This window comes from Piliocolobus tephrosceles, chromosome 16 (assembly GCF_002776525.5).
Source record: "Piliocolobus tephrosceles isolate RC106 chromosome 16, ASM277652v3, whole genome shotgun sequence".
Taxonomy (NCBI): domain Eukaryota; kingdom Metazoa; phylum Chordata; class Mammalia; order Primates; family Cercopithecidae; genus Piliocolobus; species Piliocolobus tephrosceles.
The window spans coordinates 24,288,599-24,309,096 of NC_045449.1; the positions used below are offsets into that span (position 1 = coordinate 24,288,599).

At 42.6% G+C, this 20,498-nt stretch overlaps 1 protein-coding gene across 5 annotated transcripts in view; it reads right to left on the minus strand.

The window, feature by feature from the left end:
* The window catches only part of SSH2 (slingshot protein phosphatase 2), a 314,054-nt gene that overhangs the window by 77,132 nt on the left and 216,424 nt on the right, over window positions 1-20,498 (minus strand). For all 5 annotated transcript variants that reach the window (XM_023183934.1, XM_023183933.2, XM_023183931.2 and 2 more), the window contains one exon: window positions 2,628-2,731. Coding sequence is in view for 4 of the 5 variants with exons in the window: in XM_023183933.2 (XP_023039701.1) it covers window positions 2,628-2,731 (104 nt within the window). In the remaining variant the exon portion in view is untranslated. The remainder of the gene's footprint in view (window positions 1-2,627; window positions 2,732-20,498) is intronic.

Here is a 20,498-nt window from a genome sequence, read left to right on the forward strand (position 1 = left end):
ATAAATAAGGTCTGCCGGTAGAAGAGAAACATCAGGTTATCTTCTTAAACTGTGGATATCCTACACCTGGAGATCTCTCTCCCTAGGACACATTTTCTACGGTTCTTTTTAAACATCATCACCACAGGTGTTCCTGATTTTAGAGAAATCCAATATAAAATAATACAATGCATATACTACTATTAGTTGATATTTCAAAACCAGAGCTTATACTCATTCTTTGTTTATTTGATGACTCTTTGTTTATAGAAGTCCTCTGGGTTAAATTTCCAGTCTTTTTAGTGTATACATTCAAGTAGTAGACACCGGCACTTTTAATATGTGACATAATAACTCATTATCACAGCAAAAAGTTTATCTTAGTATATTCTGTATCATTCTCCTCCTCATACCATCACTAGAGAGCAGAAAGAAATCAGAAATTGAATCTTTGATTAGTTGAAGTAACTCTGAATAAGATTCAAGGGAACAGCTAAACTTTTTTTTTTTGAGATGGGGTCTCATTCTGTCACCCAGGCTGGAGGACAGTGGCACGATCTCAGCTCACTGCAACCTCCGTCTCCCAGGTTCCAGCAATTCTCCTGCCTCAGCCTCCTGAGTAGCTAGGACTATAGGCACGTGCCACCATGCCCGCTAATCTTTGTATTTCTCTTTTCTTTTTTTTTTTTTGAGATGGAATCTTACTCTGTCACCCAGCCTGGAGTGCGGTGGTGCGATTTCGGCGCACTGCAAGCTCCACCTCCCGGGTTCACACCATTCTCCTGCCTCAGTCTCCTGAGTAGCTGGGACTACAGGCACCCACCACCATACCTGGCTATTTTTTTTTGTATTTTTAGTAGAGACAGGGTTTCACCATGTTATCCAGGATGGTCTTGATCTCCTTGTGATCTGCCCGTCTTGGCCTCCCAAAGTGCTGGGATTACAGGCGTGAGCCACCATGCCAGGCCTAAGTTTTGTATTTTTTGTAGAGATGGGGTTTAGCCATGTTAGCCAGGCTGGTTTCAAACTCCTGACCTCAGGTGATCCACCCGCCTCGGCCTCCCAAGGTGCTGGGATCAGAGGCGCGAGCCGTGTTTGGCTCAGAGTCAGGGTCTGACTCTGTCACCAAGGCTGGAGTGCAGTGGTGCAAAGATGGCTCATTGCAGTCTCAACTTCCCAGGCTCAAGGGACCCTCCCACCTCAGCCTCCCAAGGTAGCTGGAACCACAGGTGTACACCACCACAATTCACTAATTTTCTTTTTTTGAAGTCAAGTCTTGCTCTGTTGCCCAGGCTGGCATGATCTCGGCTCACTGCAACCTTCGCTTCCCAGGTTCAAGTGATTCTTCTGCCTCAGCCTCCAGAACAGCTGAGATTACAGGAATGTGCCACCAGGCCAAGCTAATTTTTGTATTTTTAGTAGAGACAGGGTTTCACCACGTTGGCCAGGCTGGTCTTGAACTTCTGACCTCAGGTGATCCACCTGCCTCAGCCTCCCCAAACGCTGGGATTATAGGTGTGAGCCACTGTGCCCGGCCACACTTGGCAAATTTAATTTTTTTTTAATTTTTATTTTTTGTAGAGATGGGATTTCACCATCTTGCCCAGGCCAGTCTCAAAGTCCTCAACTCAGGCAATCCTCTTGCTTCAGCATCCCAAAATGCTGGGATTACAGCTGTGAGCCAATGTGCCTGGCCCACCTGAACATTTTTAACCTGAACACTCAAAACCTTAACTGAGGGCCAGGCGCGAGGGCTCACGCCTATAATCCCAGCACTTTGGATAACTGAGGCGGGCAGATCACCTGAGGCCAGGGGTTTGACACCAGCCTAGCCAACATGGTGAAACCCCATCTCTACTAAAAATACAAAAATTAGCTGAGCTTGGTGGTGCATGCCTGTAGTTCCAGCTACTTGGGAGGCTAAGGCAGGAGAATTGCTTGAACCCGGGAGGTGGAGGTTGCAGTGAGCTGAGATTACGCCATTGCACTCCAGCCTTGGCGACAGAGTGAGGGTTTCGAAAAAACAAAACAAAACAAAACAAAAACAACCTTGGCCGGACACGGTGGCTCAAGTCTGTAATCCCAGCACTTTGGGAGGCTGAGGCAGGCAGATCACCTGAGGTCAGGAGTTCGAGGCCAGCCTGGCCAACATGGTGAAACCCGTGTTTCTACTAAAAATACAAAAATGCGGTGGGCGTGGTGGTGGGCGCCTGTAGTCCCAGCTGCTCAGGAGGCTGAGGCAGAAGAATCGCTTGAACCCAGAAGGTGGAGGTTGCAGTGATCTGGGATCATGCTATTGCACTCCACCCTGGGTGACAAAGCGAGACTCCGTCTCAAAAAAACAAAACGAAACAAAAAAATCTCAATCTTAACTGAGAAGTTTCATATAGCTTCATTAGAGTATTTTGGTACTTTCTTATAATTATTCCAACAAAAATGTATTGAACATCTACTAAGTGTAAAAGACTTTTTGCTAAGTGCTAAAAAAATGGTCTCTGAGGGTAAAAGAAAAGTGATTACAGCACAGTAGAACACTTTCTTTCACCATTAAAGAACTTCTGAAGAGATGGGGATGAGGTAGTCAGCCTTTTAGAATGTAACACAAGATACAGTTACCAAGAAAGAAATAGTATATATGTGAGTGTTACCTGCATGCTTGTTCCGTCTGTGGCTGATTCTTGGTGTGGATGAGCCATTTCCCCGTGGTAGAAAAAGGGCAGCACCTTTGACAGTTAGAAAGCTCTCGCTGATGCTACAAGGAAAAAGTCAAAAGAAAATAAATTATTTAGGAAAGGAAATCAAAGGATAGGATGGATAACCACTTTAGGATTCTCTCTTCCCTATTCCAAAGTTCCAACTTCATGGAACGAAGTAAAAACACAATCAAGAGAGGCTGTGGTTACTCACACATACGCTCCTGCCTACTCTAGACAAGTTTTCTTTCTTTTTCTTTTGCGAAAGGGAGTCTTGCTCTGTTGCCCAGGCTGGAGTGCAGTGGCGCAATCTTGGCTCACTGCAACCTCTGCCTCCTGAGTTCAAGCGATTCTCCTGCCTCAGCCTCCCGAGTAGGCTGGGATTACCGGCACCCACCACCACTCCCGGCTTTTTGTATATTAGTAGACAGGGTTTTACTACATAGGTCAAGCTGGTCTCAAACTCCTGACCTCAAATGATCTGCCCACCTCAGCCTCCCAAAGTGTTGGGAATACAGGTGTGAGCCACCGTGCCCGGCCTCTAGATAAGTTTTCTGAAACAAAACTTAAAATATTCTTCTTTTTTTTCTTTTTCAGATGGGAGTCTCACTCTGTTGCCAGGCTGGAGTGCAGTGGTGCGATCTTGGCTCACTGCAACAACCACCGCGTCCTAGGTTCAAGTAATTCTCCTGCCTCAGGCTCCTGAGTAGCTGGGATTACAGGAGTGAGCCACCACGACCAGCTAATTTTTGTATTTTTAACAGAGACAGGGTTTTACCATGTTGGTCAGGCTGGTTTTGAACTCCTGATCTCATGTGATCCACCCGCCTTGGCCTCCCAAAGTGCTAGAACTACAGGTGTGAGCCACTGCGCCCAGCCAAAACTTACGATATTCTATATACATTACATGGCGGCAGTTAAGAGCGGAGGCTCTGAAACCAGAATGTCTGAGTTTGAATCCTAGCTTTACTTCTTCCTACCAGAGTAGGCCTAAATTTCCTTATCTGTAAAACAGGGATAATAAAATGAAGTTGTTGTGAAGAGCCAATGAGAACAGAGCGTCTTAAAGTGGTGCCTAGTATACAGTAAAAAGCCCTTAATAAATATTAGTTATTATAAGTAGATTAGTAGAAGGTTATCAGTAAGGATGTTTCAATACTGTCCTAATCAGATGTGAAGTATGTTACAATATTTAGCTACTAATAATAGGTCCAAAGTTTGCAAAAAAGATTTATGTTTAAAATATACACCACAGTAAAGTATTACCTCAAAATTTTACTACTGCCAACTTGCATCCCCATACTCAGTGAAAAGAAGTAGTGGGCAGGAAGTGTGTTTAACCCACTGGAGTTTGTCATTCACAAGATGATAATAAAGGTGCAGAATAACTGCTAAGGATAGCGGCTATTCAAAATAAAATTACTGGTCTAGTCACAGTGGTTCATGCCTATAATCCCAGCGCTTTGGGAGGCCAAGCCAAGAGGACTGGTTGAGGCTTGGAGTTCGAGACTAGACTAGGCAACACGGTGAGACTCCATCTCCAAAAAAATATTTTAAAAATTAGCTGGGGGTGGCATCACATGCCTCGTAGTCCTAGCTATTCAGGAGGGTGAGGTGCGAGGATCGCTTGAGCCTAGGAGTTCGAGATTATAGTGAGTTATGATGGCGCCATTGTACTCCAGCTGGGATGACAGAGCAAGACTCTGTCTCTTAAAAAAAAAAAAAAAAAAAAAAAAGCAAAAAAAAACTAGTGGATACCCATATATAACCAGAAAATAAATGTAAATTATTTCATATCAATAAACTAAATAAGCCTTTCAAGTTATCCATCAAGTTTCTCACAGAATCTGAAAGGATAGAACTTAACTCATGAAGGCCAAGTTTAGAAATACCTAATAGAGGATTCTAAATTGCTTTCGAGTATAGCACTGCTATTAAAGGTTAGCTAGCAGATTGTAAATGACATTGTCTACTCAATATTTCCACTTGGAAATCTTAATTGGCATGTTAAATTCACGTTGCCAAAACTAAATTCTTGAGTTCTCCCACCCTCAAGTCAACCTCTGGCCTCGTTCTCCAGCCTCATTCTCCCAGTTGTTTAGGCAAAACACCTAAGAGTCATCCTTAGTGTCTTTCCTTCCTATAATATATATCTAATCCATTAGCAAGTCCTGTGAGCTTTACTTTTTTTTTTTTTTTGAGACGGAGTCTCACTCAGTCACCCAGGCTAGAGTGCAGTGGCGCAATCTTGGCTCACTGCAAGTTCCGCCTCCCGGGTTCACGCCATTCTCCTGCCTCAGCCTCCCGAGTATCTGGGACTACAGGCACCCGCCACCACACCCGGCTAATTTTTTTATATTTTTAGTAGAGACAAGGTTTCACCGTGTTAGCCAGGATGGTCTCGATCTCCTGACCTCGTGATCCACCTGTCTTGGCCTCCCAAAGTGCTTACAGGCGTGAGCCACCGCGCCCAGCCAGCTTTACTTTCAAATGTATCTTGAACTTGCCCACTTATTCCTATCACCACTATCACACAGGTCCATGGCACCATCATCCTTACTTGGACCACTATTTAAAAGGTTTTTCTTAGAAAAGCCTTTTATTACAGAAAATGACAAACATACACAAAAGTAGAGGGAATACTATAATAAGGCCCCGTGTTCCCATCACATTCAAGCTTTAATTTGTGGTAAATTTTGTTTCTTCTACATCCTCACCCATTTACCTTGCCCCTGAAGTGAAACAAACCCCAGGCACTGTATCAAAAAAAAGAAAAAAAAAAAAAAAAAACTTCTTAACAGGTCTATCTGCAACCACTTCTGCCCTCCATCATCTACTCACCAAACTGCAACCAGAGTGACTTAAAAATCATATAGATCATACAGTGTCACTTCCCTGCTTAAAACCCTCCAAAGGCTTCCTTTTGTACTTATAAATAAAAAAGCCAGTCTTTAGCTTGGTCTTCAAGGCCCTGTAACATACTACAGGACTACTCCTCTGATCTTACATCATCTCCCCTTTTGTTTACCATGATCTGTGATTCTTCTTTCTGTTTCTTTGATGTTTCAGGGCCTTTGTGCTCTCTGTTCTCTACTTGGAATACTTTTCTCATGGCCTGTTACTGTGTAAATCTCAGCTCCAATATCACTGCTCCTTCCCCCAATTTCAATCATACTTTATCCTGTTATTCTGTTTTGTTTCCTTCAGAATATTTATCATAAACTAAAATTATATATATTCACATGCATACTTGTGGTTACCTTCCTATAGTAGAATATAAGCTCCATGAGAGCAAGGACTTAATTTTGCGCATCACTGTAGCCGCAGCACTGGAAACAGTGTAAGGCACATATTAGCTGCTTGAACAATAGGTGATGGATGAATGAATTTATCCCAGGTTTTTTCCACACTGTATATCTGTCCTGTCACTGTAGCAGAAATTGTAATTTAGGACAAGTCTCACATGTAAAAATAATCATTATAGAACTCAATATATGTGGCAGATTAATGGACTTTAAAATGTTTGATGACAGATTAGCAAATGAAATTAAATCACCTCTATAATATTATCAGACATTGATTCAATTTTATCCTTTAATAAAGTCCATGAAGCTAATAAAACCTTTGAGGTAACCTGCCAAATAGACTGAAACATGTCTTCTAAAAACAAAAGAATCCACAGATGTCACTTTAAAAATTTGCATGCTGGCTGGGGGTGGGGGTGCCTTGATTTTGTTTTGTTTTCATCTTTAAATAAAGCATTGCTCTCTTGTGGTCTGTTGCACAAGCCTTGTCTCTTGTTACATCCGTGGTGTTCACATGCCACCCTACTGTGGGTCACTCTGTTCCACTCACATTACGGGAACAACCTAAAACAAAATGTCTGAGTGACAGGATGAGTGGGCTACACCACAGACAGGAAATGAAATTCACACTTTTGCCAACACAGCAACTGCTGCTTTACTAAATGAAAACATTTTAAAAATAAAGATTAAATATTCTACCTATTCACCAGGCAAAGTAACAGCTTTGGACACTGTGGGTTCCAGTAAACAAAGGAGTTCGCTACATCTACAAAAGAAGTGTGTATATTTGTTGAACAGTTTAAAACAACTGAACATACTTCAGTCATTCCTTCTGTAAGACAGGTAGTTTCTCTTTAACAAACACTATTTTAAGAACTTCCTGGTTTTTGGAGTTCAGTAATACTGTTTTTTTATAGATACATTTGTTGCTTATGCTTTAAAGCATATCTAAGTACACTCTTGCTTTAAAGCATATCTAAATGTGTTATTTAAAATGTATGTAGGGCTTTCATACATTTTAAGTATGGGTTAAGGAGCTAAACAAGGGCTGTTGGTTAGTTCAAAGCCACCTGGACTCCAAAAACTTCTGATTATAAAAGAAAGGCCAGGAATCAAACTCACATATAGTATAAATATCACTAATTCACACGTAAGAGAAAAGAGGCTTTCCTATTTGAAACACAAATGTCAATAAATTTTTCTGATGGAACAAAATACACAAGGTAGGCCAATAGACTACTATTTGTTTTTTTTTTTTTTTTTTGAGATGGAGTCTTGCTCTGTCGTCCAGGCTTGAGTGCAATGGTGAGATCTGGCTCACTGCAACCTCTGCCTCCCGGGCTCAAATGATTATCATGCCTCAGCCTCTCAAGCAGCTGGGACTACGGGCATACGTCACCATACCTGGCTAATTTTTGTATTTTTAGTAGAGACGGGGTTTCACCATGTTGCCCAGGCTTGTCTGGAACTCCTGACCTTAAATGATCCGCCCACCTTGGCCTCCCAAAATGCTGGTATTACAGGTGTGATCCACAGCGCCCGGCCGGAGACTACTATTTAATACTATTATAATAGGTGCAATATAGGCTCCCAGAGACTCATGGCAGATAATCTGGATGGTATAATCAATCCTCTTTATTCTGTGGCCCCAGGTCATGACCCCTCAGTTATCAAAAAAGTGACATTCTGTTGGTCACAAGGGGACCAGAAATAAGTGTGTGGCTTGATTACAAAAATCTCTTATCATAACGGAAAAAAATTCATAGCACGGAAGTGATAAAACAAAATTTATAACCACCACCAGAGTTTAGGGAGATAAAATTCCACTTGAAAATTAAATGCTTTATTTGCATATGAAGAAAATTATATGTAAATTTAATCGCATATACTTTTGTGTAAGGTAAAAAGTTGGTATATCTTGCCAGAATAATAAAAGATTTATTATGTAAATATGTCTTTCTGAAACAGTTGCTTAAAAATTCAATTGACATGGAGTTGTCAGTTGTCTAATTAAAAGTCTGTTCTTGCTGGGTGCAGTGGCTCACACCTGTAATCCCAACACTTTGGGAGGCCGAGGTGGGCGGATCACCTGAGGTCAGGAGTTGGAGACCAGCCTGGCCAACATGGCAAAACCCCGTCTCTACTAAAAATACAAAAAAATTAGCTGGGTGTGGTGGCGGGCGCCTGTAATCCCAGCTGCTAGGGAGGCTGAGGCAAGAGAATTGCTGGTACCCGGAAGGCAGAGGTTGCAGTGAGCTGAGACTGTGCCATTGCACTCCAGTCTGGACGACGGAGTGGAACTCCGTTTCAAAAAAAAAAAAATCTGTTCTTTAAAAAGGCAGGTGAAAACTTTTTCATGTTTCTGAATTGACTAGTTCTGTAGCGTCTAGCACAGAAACAGAACTGCAGTAAACTCTATGAAGTCATTTGTATGTGATTACAGATGCCTAAGTTAAATATAACCCCAAAGGACTTAAGAACCCCTACAGTAAGGAATAAATGAGATAAAGAGAATACTATTTTCTTGATCTAAAGAGAATAATTAGCTGCTTGATACAAATATGACAGGATCACCTTTCTAATAGAGCACTCGTGACAGTGAAGTCCTCCAGAGTTTTTATAACTTAAAAACATCTATGCTTCTCTTTGCCATAGACTGCTTGCTCAACAAGGGGAAAGACATCCCTGGTTAAGAAATATATATATATATGTATATATATGTGTGTGTATATATGTATATATATGTGTGTGTGTATATGTATATACGTAAATATGTGTGTGTATATATATATAAGGAGCTAATAGCTAACTCAACTAGATATCTCCTGTATGCTAGGTGCATTTTACATTACTTTATTTAACCTTCCTAACAATTCTATGAAGTAGGTACTAGTAAGAGACTGAGGGCTCAGAGATCATAAATTACTTGCTTAAGATCATACAGCTAGTAAGCCTAGCAAGCCTCAGAGCAAGGATTCAAACCAAGATTTGACTTGAAAGCTTATGTTCCGAATCATTCTCTACCATGTTGTTTTCGCTTTATGATATAGTTTATGGTAGACGAAACACAATGTCTTCCGTATACACCTTTTCAACAGAATGGAATTTAAAAGTAGAGTACAGGGGCTGAGTGTGGTGGCTCACGCCTATAATCCCAGCACTTTGGGAGGCCAAGGAGCGTGGAACACTTGAGGTCAGGAGTTCAGGACCAGCCTGGCCATCATGGTGAAACCCCATCTCTACTAAAAATACAAAAATTAGCCAGGTGTGTTGGCTCACACCTGTAATACCAGCATTTGGGAGGCCAAGGAGGATGGATCATTTGAGGCCAGGAGTTCAAGACCGGCCTGGCCATGATGGTGAAACTCCGTCTCTACTAAAAATATAAAAATTAGCCAAGTGTGGTGGCACACGCTTATAATCCCAGCTACCTGGGAGGCTGCGGCAAGAGAACTGCTTGAACTCTGGAGGTGGAGTTTGCAGTGAGCTGAGATCATGCCACTGCACTCCAGCCTGGGCAACAGAGTGAAACTCCATTTCCAAAAAAAAAAAAAAAGTAGAGTACAGGAGTGAGAGAAAACTACTGAAATCCATTCGGATTCCAACTCTTCTCATTTTCCCCAGCACTTTCCCAACAAGGCCATAAACAGAAAGACCATACTGAGTGCGATAAAGAACATGTCTGAGAGATGAATCTGGACAGTAGAGCAAGTTGTAGTATCTGCTGGAAATGATGGTGGCATCTCAGTCTCAAAATATTGAGGAAAGAGTACTCGGCTTTAAAAATATTTGGGAAAGTGCTCTGTGACAATCCCTTCTGATCAAAATCACTTCCTAAAAGTACAACATTTGTTAACTGTAGTTTCTTCTTAAAAAGTGTGGAGGAAAAGGTCAACTAAGGGAAGAAAATATTTAACTGTTCTGAGGTTGAAATAATCTTTGAGGAATGTGGCCAGGGTGATCATCCATGACCAGCAGGAAGGTCAAGAAAGCAAAACAAAGCAACAACATACCTGGCCTAATTGCTGAACGTCAGTTGGATAGAAATTCCACTGTTCTACATGCACACATACAAGAAGAAATGGCTCATTTACTATGAGAAATCAAGTGGCAGAAAGTAGATGTTATACTAAAATGAAGGAAACAGATTTTCATGTTTATAATGTTTGTAATGCCAAACTCTGGAGTTGGTTTGATAATTCTGCTTGAAGCCAAAATCAGCAGGCAAATTATTGTGTAATATTGACTGCATGCAATATTATTGCACAAGGTGAGTGGTTGGTATTTACGTTAAATTCAAGTACCACACATAATCTGAACTCATACTTTCGTCTTGAAGGATACTCATCTAGCAAAAACTTTCAAATACATTCCACTCTCCCAATATTTTTCCCCTCCTGATAAGCTTTCTCTGCTTAGTTAATTTTCAGATTCAAGGTGGTAGGACAGCTTCTGTCAACCCTACCAGGTGGAAAGGAATTCATGTTCTCACTTGGTGTGACCACACCACAGACAGGGAATTTCATAATAAAAAGTTTCAAATATCAGACCAGAGTTCAAGGAACTACACAGCTATCAATACTAATGGCTAATGAAAAAATCTGGCCAAACTCCTAAAACGGGAAGGAAAAAGTAATTATTCCTTGATGTATACAACCTGGCTGCAAAAGTCAAAAGGACACCTCTAGGTAGTGAAGAAAATGTGATTCTGTAATCCTAAAGGAATTCAGAATACAACAGGAGAAAATCCAAACTCAAATATCGTACTGTTCTCTGTAAATAGACATTCCCACCCTACCCCCACAGCATGACCAAACACTGAATATTAGAATGCCCAGCCATACCTGGAACCCTCTCTCTGAGGGCATTGATTTCCCAGACACATGCCTCTGAATACAAGTGTCAGGATTATTTCTATCCTTATCACCAGACAAACAGAGACTGGGCCACATGAGTAGACCAATCACTGGCCAAAGCAGAGAAGAGCTTAGGACTCTGGTTCTTACTCAGTAACAATAACCATCAGACTTAGTTCCAGCTAATCTTCCACTTAAACTCTGTTGCACAATGCCCAGCACAACTACACTAGGATGCAGCTGTTTTCCCCCTTTCCTAAAATTGAAGGGGAGAAAATGGATCTATTTGTTTAAGACTGAGAGACAAATTCCAATCTGGACAAAACTCCCTGGTCATTTCACTACCGATCATAAATCGAAGGCAAAAACAAAACAAAAAACCAAAATTATTTGTTCCGCTCATTTTGAATGTTCATTTACTGATAAGACCTTCTAATTCCATTTTTGCTTTAACCATGTGCATCTTAGAAATGTCTGACAGAGACATAATTTAGGATCAATAATTTTACCACTGGTCATACAATTAACCTTCTAGTTTTTACAGATGGGGCACATCTGCTTTGACATTTGTTGTTTTTGGCTGTTCAGCAATAGATTTATCTTTTTCAGTATCACCCTACTCTCCTTTTGGGGAATCCATTCAAATGTGGTTTTGGTGGCCTCCAACTCTGGAACTGCAAGGGGTTTTGCAGGAAGCTGGAATGTGGCTTACATCTGGCCAGTTGGAAATTCTCCCCTTGGAATCTGAATCTCCCCTGGAAACTCTCCCCTGGGACCATACCCCATTATTCCTACTGCTTTGGATACACGGGGAGTGTCGAGGTATGGGACAGTCTGCTCCTGCTCCCTGGTCTTCCCTGAATGATCCTAGCTCTTTCCTTTGAACTCCAAATATCTGAGACAGGTCTCAGTCAGTTCAGGAAGTTTATTTTGCCAAAGTTAAGAATGCATGCCCGTGACACAGCCTCAGGAGGTCCTGACGACATGTGCCCAGTGTGGTCGGGGCACAGCTTGGTTTTATACATTTTAGGGAGACATGAGACATCAATCGATATATGTAAAATGTACACTGGTTCCGTCAAGAAAAGCGAGATAATTTGAAGTGGGGAGAGGACTTCCAGGTAATAGGAAGATCCAAGACAAATGGTTGCATTCTTTTGGGTTTCTGATTAGCCTTTCCAAAGATGGCAATCAGGTTTGCATTTATCTCACTGAGCAGAGGAGGGATGACTTTGAGTTCTGTCTGTCCTTTGTCCACAATTCCTAGTGAGGGAGGTATGTAGCTTTTAAAAATCTTAGTAGCTATCTTTTTAGGAATAGAATGGGGGGTAGGTTTGCCCTAAGCACTTCCCAGTTTAACTTTTCCCTTTGGCTTGGTGATGATTTGGGTGATGATTTGGTGATGATTCTGAGATTTATTTTCCTTTCATACGCCTGTTCCCTAAGTTTGGTCCTCTAGTCTTCCATTAGGATGCCTGACATCTTTCTGACAAATATTTTACTTATGATAGTTAAAATTCATTTCTGGCCAGGCAGGGAGGCCCATGCCTGTAATCTTAGTACTTTGGGAGGCCGAGGTGGGTGGATCACTTGAGGTCCGGAGTTTGAGACCCATCTGGCCAACATGGTGAAACCCCCATCTCTACTAAAAATACAAAAAATAGAAGGGTGTGGTGGCATGTGCCTGTAATCCCAGCTACTCGGGAGGCTGAGGCAGGAGAATCGCTTGAATCCGGGAGGTGGAGTTTGCAGTGAGCCGAGATCACATCACTGCACTCCAGCCTGGGCGACAGAGTAAGACTGTCTCAAAAACAAAACAAAACAAAACATTTCTGAGCTTGTGACAGAGAATCTAACATATCAACTGAAGCCCAGAGAATTTACTGATTTACCCTAAAATCACATAGCTAGTTAGCAGTAGGGCCAGGCTTAAGCCCCCCATGTCATCTGACACTCTGGGCAGCACTTTAGCCCTTTATTCTGTTAGATGTCATTACAACAGGACATATTGCTAAATAATAGCTTAAACAACTAGCAGTTAAAAACACTGCTGGTTGAGGCTGGGCGTGGTGGCTCACGCCTGTAGTCCCAGCACTTTGGGAGGCTGAGGCGGGTGGATCACGACATCAGGAGTTCAAGAACATCCTGGCTAAAACAGCGAAACCCTGTCTCTACTAAAAATAGAAAAAATTAGCCAGGTGTGGTGCCATGCACCTGTAATCCCAGCTACTCGGGAGGATGAGGCAGGAGAATCACTTGAACCTGGGATGCGGAGGCTGCAGTGAGCCAAGATCGCACCACTGCACTCCAGCCTGGGCGACAGAGCGAGACTCCATCTGAAACAAACAAATAAACAAACAAACAAAAACCAAAAAACACCACCACCACTGGTCAGTTCATCTGAAGAGAATAAAGGCAGGATTCCACTTCAAAGCTTGCTATGATGCTTGTTCTATTTTTCTTTTTCTTTCTTTTCTGTTTTTTTTTTTCTTTTAGCTTTTGGTTTGAGTTTTAAAGTACTACCAAATCATGGAAGATCAGACCTCGAGGGCCTTTAGGAGTCTAAGGCAGGGCTCTAAATGGAAGTAGTTGGGCCTAATTCACCATATGTCTTGTGAGACCAAGCACAGATCCAAAATAATTTTGACTTCTGAATACCTTTGAAAAGAACACACCCGGCCGGGCGCGGTGGCTCAAGCCTGTAATCCCAGCACTTTGGGAGGCCGAGACGGGCGGATCACGAGGTCAGGAGATTGAGACCATCCTGGCCAACACGGTGAAACCCCGTCTCTACTAAAAAATACAAAAAACTAGCCGGGCGAGGTGGCGGGCGCCTGTAGTCCCAGCTACTCGGGAGGCTGAGGCAGGAGAATGGCGTAAACCCGGGAGGCGGAGCTTGCAGTGAGCTGAGATCCAGCCAGTGCACTCCAGCCTGGGCGACAGAGCGAGACTCCATCTCGGAAAAAAAAAAAAAAAAAAAAAAAAAAAAGAAAAGAACACACCCTATCCCATTCCTCCAGGTAGCTACCATTCTTGGATTTACACCAGGCAGCCTTGCTACAAAACACTTCTGAGTTTGAGCTAAGAGCCAAAAGACCAGACTTTATCATGACACCATTGCTGTCTTCTTGTCTTCCTCTTTGTGCAGCCACCTTAGCAAGGTTCGGCCTCAGTCTTGCCTCCAGTCGCCATCCAAAAATAACCACCACCTCCCTCACCCCCAAACAAAAACAGAAAACAAAAACCTAGGTGCCCAGGAAAGGAACTGGTCTCAAGCAACTTCCCAACACACAACCGACCCTAGTTCTCCTGGTGACTGACAGCGGTGGAGAGTTTTGTTTTTGAGAAGGTCCTCCTCCAAAGAGAGGAGAAACTGCCTCAGCTCAAAGGAACCCATTTCCCTTACAGACTGAATCAACAAAGCTTCTTGGTCCTACAGCCCTAAACTCTAGATTTAAATACTATTTCAAAACGGAAAAATTTAAAAGTTGTCTGGACCCAAAAGTAAATGACCTGAAAAGTTCTTTCTCAGTATTTAAAATGCTGGATGTCTTGGTTACTAAGAGACATGACCAACATGTCTTTTTGTTTTGTTTTATGTTTTGTTTACAAACAAAATAAACAAAATAAAACAAAATAAAAGGAGATTAACTTAGAAAAACTGTTCAGCATTTGAAAAATAATTTCATTTGCATGATTCAACAAATGCCTTCCCAGGTATTTAAAAACACACCTGCAGAAGAAACGCAAATTAGGCTTTCAAGCATTTGGCCTAAGTGTTCCTTTCACCCTTGGCAATGTGTCTTTGAGGCTAAGGTCATCTTCTGTTCTTTGTTGCTGTTGCCTTCTGATATCGTTGTCACTCTTTTTTTTAACCCCTTATCTTGTCCAATCTTCTTTCCCCAATTCCTACTATAATCTTAAGATATTTCAGTGTTCATACAGATGAACATTTAACAACTTTGTCTCAAAATTTCCCATCCTCTTAGTCTTTAAAGACCTTCACTCCTTTTAGACTTCTAATTCACAGGGTCCCTCTGGAAGTCACGAGTTCTTGATGGACTTAATTTCAGAAATTAAACTCTCACTTTCTGATTACAACTCCCTCTCCTTGTAATTCCCATGTGTTCACTCCCTCTTCAAGCTGAGAGAGACTCCTAGACCCCTGATTCCTCAATTTTTCCTTTTTTTTTTTTTTGTTTTTTGAGACAGAGGGTCGCTCTGTTGCCCAGTAACCGTGCAATCTCGGCTCACTGCAACCCTTGCCTCCTGGGCTCAAGCAATTCTCCTGCCTCAGCCTCCAGAGTAGCTGGGATTACAGGAACGCGCCACTGCACCCAGCTAATTTTTGTATTTTTAGTAGAGATGGGGTTTCACCATGTTGCCCAGGTTGGTCTTGAGCTCCTGACCTCAGGTAATCAACCAGCCTTGGCCTCCCAGAGTGCTGGGATTATAGACGTGAGCCACCGCACACGGTGATTCCTCAGTTTTTTCTAGGCTATCAACCTCCTTTCGGCTTTTTCTTCCCTAACCAACCTAGTCCCATGTCCTATTTCTTTTCTTTTCTTTTTTTTTTTTTGAGACAGAGTCTCGCTCTATCGCCCAGGCTGGAGTGCAGTGGTGCGATCTCGGCTCACTGCAAGCTCCGCCTCTCGGGTTCACGCCATTCTCCTGCCTCAGCCTCCCAAGTAGCTGGTACTACAGGCGCCCACCACCACACCTGGCTAATTTTTTGTATTTTTAGCAGAGATGGGGTTTTACCATGTTGGCCAGGATGGTCTCAATCTCGTGACCTCGTGATCCACCTGCCTCGGCCTCCCAAAGTGATGGGATTACAGGCGTGAGCCACCGTGCCCGGTCCACATGTCCTATTTCTTTCTTTCTTTCTTTCTTTTTTTTTTGAGACAGAGTCTCGCTCTGTCACCCAGGCTGGAGTGCAGTGGCGTGATGTCAGCTCACTGCAACCTCCGCCTTCCAGGTTCACATCATCTCCTGCCTCAGCCTCCCAAGTAGCTTGGACTACAGGCACCAGCCACCAGGCCTGGATAATTTTTTGTATTTTTTGTAGAGACGAGGTTTCACTGTGTTAGCCAGGATGGTCTCGATCTCCTGATCTCGTGATCTGCCCGCCTCGGCCTCCCAAAGTGCTGCGATTACAGGAGTGAGTCACCACGCCTGGCCTCCATGTCCTATTTCTCAACTGGTTTCCCTACAGTCTATTCTCTTTGCTCCTGATTTCCCTTCATAATACTACAGCTTAAAATGATATGGCTATTTGATGTGTTATTTATTATTATTATCTGTCTGAGCAGTAACTCTGTTGTTTAGCACGTTACCTGACACTAAATAAATGTTTAGTAATTATAGTAATTCTACATTGGAATCAATGAAAGAAAAGCAGCTGAATACTTAAGGAGATAAACCATGCCTCTAGATGCCACAGCACATTCACAGTCTCAGTGCAAGGATACCAGAGAGGACAGCAACGACACTGACCTGACTCAGCGGGGCACTTAAGTGTCCACCTCTGGACAGTTCCCTCTCCTATTCTTTTCCACTGTTATTTCAAACCCTCTCTACTCTCCCAAAGTCCCATTGCAACTCCTATTTCCTTCAACTTTCCACAGTTAACTTGACCTTCTACACTACCAAGAAAATGGAGGCTAGCTAGTGTGATTTCTCTCAATTACTTTCTCTCACCTGCAGACTTATCTCCTTTCTCCAATCTGAGAGAATGATGCATTCAGCTGTCACCTGTGTCTTTGGTCCCATTCCCTCAACTCCTAATTTTCTCTCTCTAGTGACTACTTCTCCTCAACTTGGAAACATGCTCAAGTCTGGTCTCTCATACCCTTAAAAGAAAACAACCTCCACGCCCCCAAACCTTAACTTGATCCTGTGTTCTAAGTTCTTATTTATTATTTATTTATTACAGTCCAGAGGTCTTTTATTTATTTTGTTAACACCTATTATGCCATGAATTCACAGGGAATAGGTTCCAGCAGCTCAGGCTCCTTCCCATTGGTCTCACAAAGTGTGCTTCTCTGGGTGGAGCAGGCTTCAGTTGAACCAAGGTACCTTTCTCTTGGCTTCTCTCTTTTTCTGATCATTTTCCTTCACGTGTTTCAGGAAGCTATCTTGGCTCTTAGAGCGCTTAATGTGCTCAATGCACACATTAATTCTCTTGGCAAGAATCTTGCCCTTAACTTGTTTGTTTACAACAATGCCAACAGCATGCCAGGTCACACTGTAGACTCTCCAGTTTAGCCATGGTAACACTTGTGGGGCATTCCTTTTTGAACAGTACCCATTCCCTTGATGTCTACATTATCACCTTTCTTATAGACTAGCATATACATGGCCAAAGGAACAACTCCATGTTTTCTAAAAGGCCTAGAGAACATATATCAGGTGCCTCTCCTCTTTCCCTTTGTGTTCGTCATTTTGGTGAATTACTGGAAGATGGCAGTTCTGGCTGAAAGTCTTTAAGAAGGAAGTCTATACTTGCTGTCCCCATTTTCTTCCCTTGCCAGTCAATTTTTCTACCCACTGGCATCTTGCTTCTGTCTCACCACTCCTCTGAAACTCCTCCCCGACTCCAAGTTTGCCAATGATTTCCTCAGTGATAGATCCTAAGGACAAAGACCCCCAGTCTTTAGCTTAGCATCAATTTCTGCTCTTCATTTAATACCTAATGTGTACCGGCAAATCACTTTGTCCTTTTTGACTACCCTGCCCCTGGTTCCCCTTACTTTCTAAGACATTAAGTCCCTCTGGTATCTCTCTGACCATTCCAGTTCCATATCCTTTGTCAGTAACCCTACCCTATCCACTGCCCTTAAAACAGAGTCTGTTTGACCTTCAAAGTGCTTTGAAACATAAATTTATTGACAGTTTTTTTTTGAAGCAGGGTCTCACTCTGTTCACCCAGGCTGGAGGACAGTGGTGTGTTCATGGCTCACTGCAGCCTCAACCTCATAGGCTCAAGCAGTCCTGCCACTTCAGCATCCTGAGTAGCTGGGACTCCAGGTGTGTGCTACCATGCCTGGCTAATTTTTTAATATTTTGTAGAGATGAGGTCTCACTATGTTGCCCAAGCTGGTATAGAACTTCTAGACTCAAGCAATCCTCCTGCCTTGGCCTCCCAAAGTGCTGAGATTATAGGTGTGAGCCACTGCGCTTGGCCCATTGACAATTAATTGTACTTAAAAATCCAGCTTCTTTTGAACAATCATGAAATTTGAACACACATGTTCATCTAGCAACAACTGGCCAGAGATAAGCAGTGGCTGCCATTTTAGACATGTGATGTTGGTAAGTGCTATGGAGAAAAATGAAGTGAGAAAGAGTAACAGGGAATGCTGCTGTGTATACTTACTTGTGTTATAAGATATGGCAGGGAAAATCTCTTCACTAAGCTGACATTTAAACAGAGATCTGTAGAAATTAGGGGAGGGAGCCATGTAGCTGTTTGGAAAAAGAACATTAAAGGCAGTTGGGGGAGCTGGGCATGGTGGTGTGCACCTGTAATCCCAACTACTCTGGAGGATAAGGTGGAAGGATCACTTGAGTCACGAGTTTAAAACCAGCCTGGGCAACATAGCTTGCTATCTTTAAAAAAGGTAGTGGGAGCAACAGATGTAAAGGCCCTGAGGCAGAAGAGTGACTGGCTAGCTTGGGAATTAGCAAGGAGGTCAGGGGCACTGAAATGTAGTGAGCCAATAGTGAGTGGTAGAAAATGAGACCAAAGAGGTAGAGAAGGGCAAGTGGTGTAGGGTTTCAGTGTTTCTACTCCCTCATTTGTAATTCACTTTCCAATACAATGTAATTGGGATTTTCTTTTGCTTGTAAAATCCAATGAACATTTTCTCAGTCCTTATCAAATGTCTGACCATTTGATATTGTTAACAACCATCCATCTTCTTGAAACTTTCTTATTATTCCTTCTATGTTTCTGACTATTCCTTCACATTCTCATTTGTGGGCTCCTATTCTTTTGCCAACTTCTAAAATATGATGACTTCCATGATTTCGTGGAAGACTACTCCTCTCCTTGTTCTACATACACTCTTCTGAATGTCTTCAGCCAAACTTATGGCTATCACCATCCTATATGTTGATGACTCCTGATTAGTTATCTATTGATGCATAGCAAATTATCCTAAAACTTAAAAGCCTAAAACAACAAAAACATTTATTATCTCACATAGTTTTTGAGAATCAGGAATTCAGGAACAGCTTCGCTGGGTGGTTCTGGCTTAGGGTCTCTTAAGAGGCTGCAGTCCCCTCCTGGCTAACAGGGTGAAACCCCGTCTCTACTAAAAATACAAAACATTAGCTAGGTGTGGTGGTAGGTACCTGTAGTCCCAGCTACTCGGGAGGCTGAGGCAGGAGAACTGTGTGAACCCGGGAGGCGGAGCTTGCAGTAAGCCGAGATCGTACCACAGCACTCCAGCCTGGGTGAGAGAGTGAGACTCCATCTCAAAAAAAAAAAAAAAAAAAAAAAAAAAGAGGCTACAGTCATCTGAAGTCTAGACTGGGACTGGAGGATCTGTTTCCAAGATGGCTCATTTACATGGCTGCTGACAGGAGACCTCAGTTCTCTGCCATGTAAATTTCCCCTCTGGGCTGCCTGAGTGTCCTCATGATGTGGCAGCTGACTTTCCCCAGAATGAGTGATCCCAGGGAGAACAAGGTAGCAGAACAATGCTTTGTGACTTAATTTTGGAGAACACACATCATAATTTCTGCAACATCTTATTGGTAATATAGGTCAGCCCTATTTAGTGTAGGAGGGGACTATACAAGGATATCAATACTGGGAGGCAACAACCACTATGGACCACCCCGGAGGCTAGCTGCCACAACTCTCTAACTGGCTCTCTAAAAGATCAGCTCTAACATCAGAGCCCCAGACCTATAAAATCAGCTGCCTACTGGATAGCTGTTGTTTATAATGGCAAGAACTTTACCCTTATTTCACAAACGTTCATTTGTAAAAACTCAGAATCTGTTACAATGGCACGTCCATCAAAATATTCTCTTTGGGAGTTGTGTGATGGTCATGGTAATGGTTAGGTGTTGGCTTTGAGCACTGTGAAATAAAGTTAAAGAGGAGTTTGGGCCCGGTGTGGTGGCTCACGTTTGTAATCCCAGCTACTCAGGAGGCTGAGGCAGGAGAATAACTTGAACCTGAGTGGTGGAGGTTGCAGTGAGCCATGATCATGCCACTCCAGCCTAACAGCCTAACTGACAGAGCAAGACTCTGTCTCTAAAAAAAAAAAAGAGAGAACTTTGTAACTATCATTTATTGAGTGCCCACCTTGTGCTAGGCATGATGCCTAGTACTTTACAATCACTATCTCACAACAACTCGATGAACAGAAGTTCTTATTCCCATTTCACAGATGAGAAAACAAAGGTTTTGAGAGTAACTTGCTTAAACTTACCAATTACACAATTAGTAAATTACAGAGCAGGGGTCAAAATGTAGGCTTCTTTTCTTCTCTTTTTTTTTTTTTGTTTTTGAGACAGAGTTTTGCCCTTGTTGCCCAGGCTGGAGTGCAATGGCATAGCCTCTGCTCACTGCAACCTCTGCCTCCTGGGTTCAAGCGATTCTCCTGCCTCAGCCTCCTGAATAGCTGGGATTACAGGTACCTGCCACC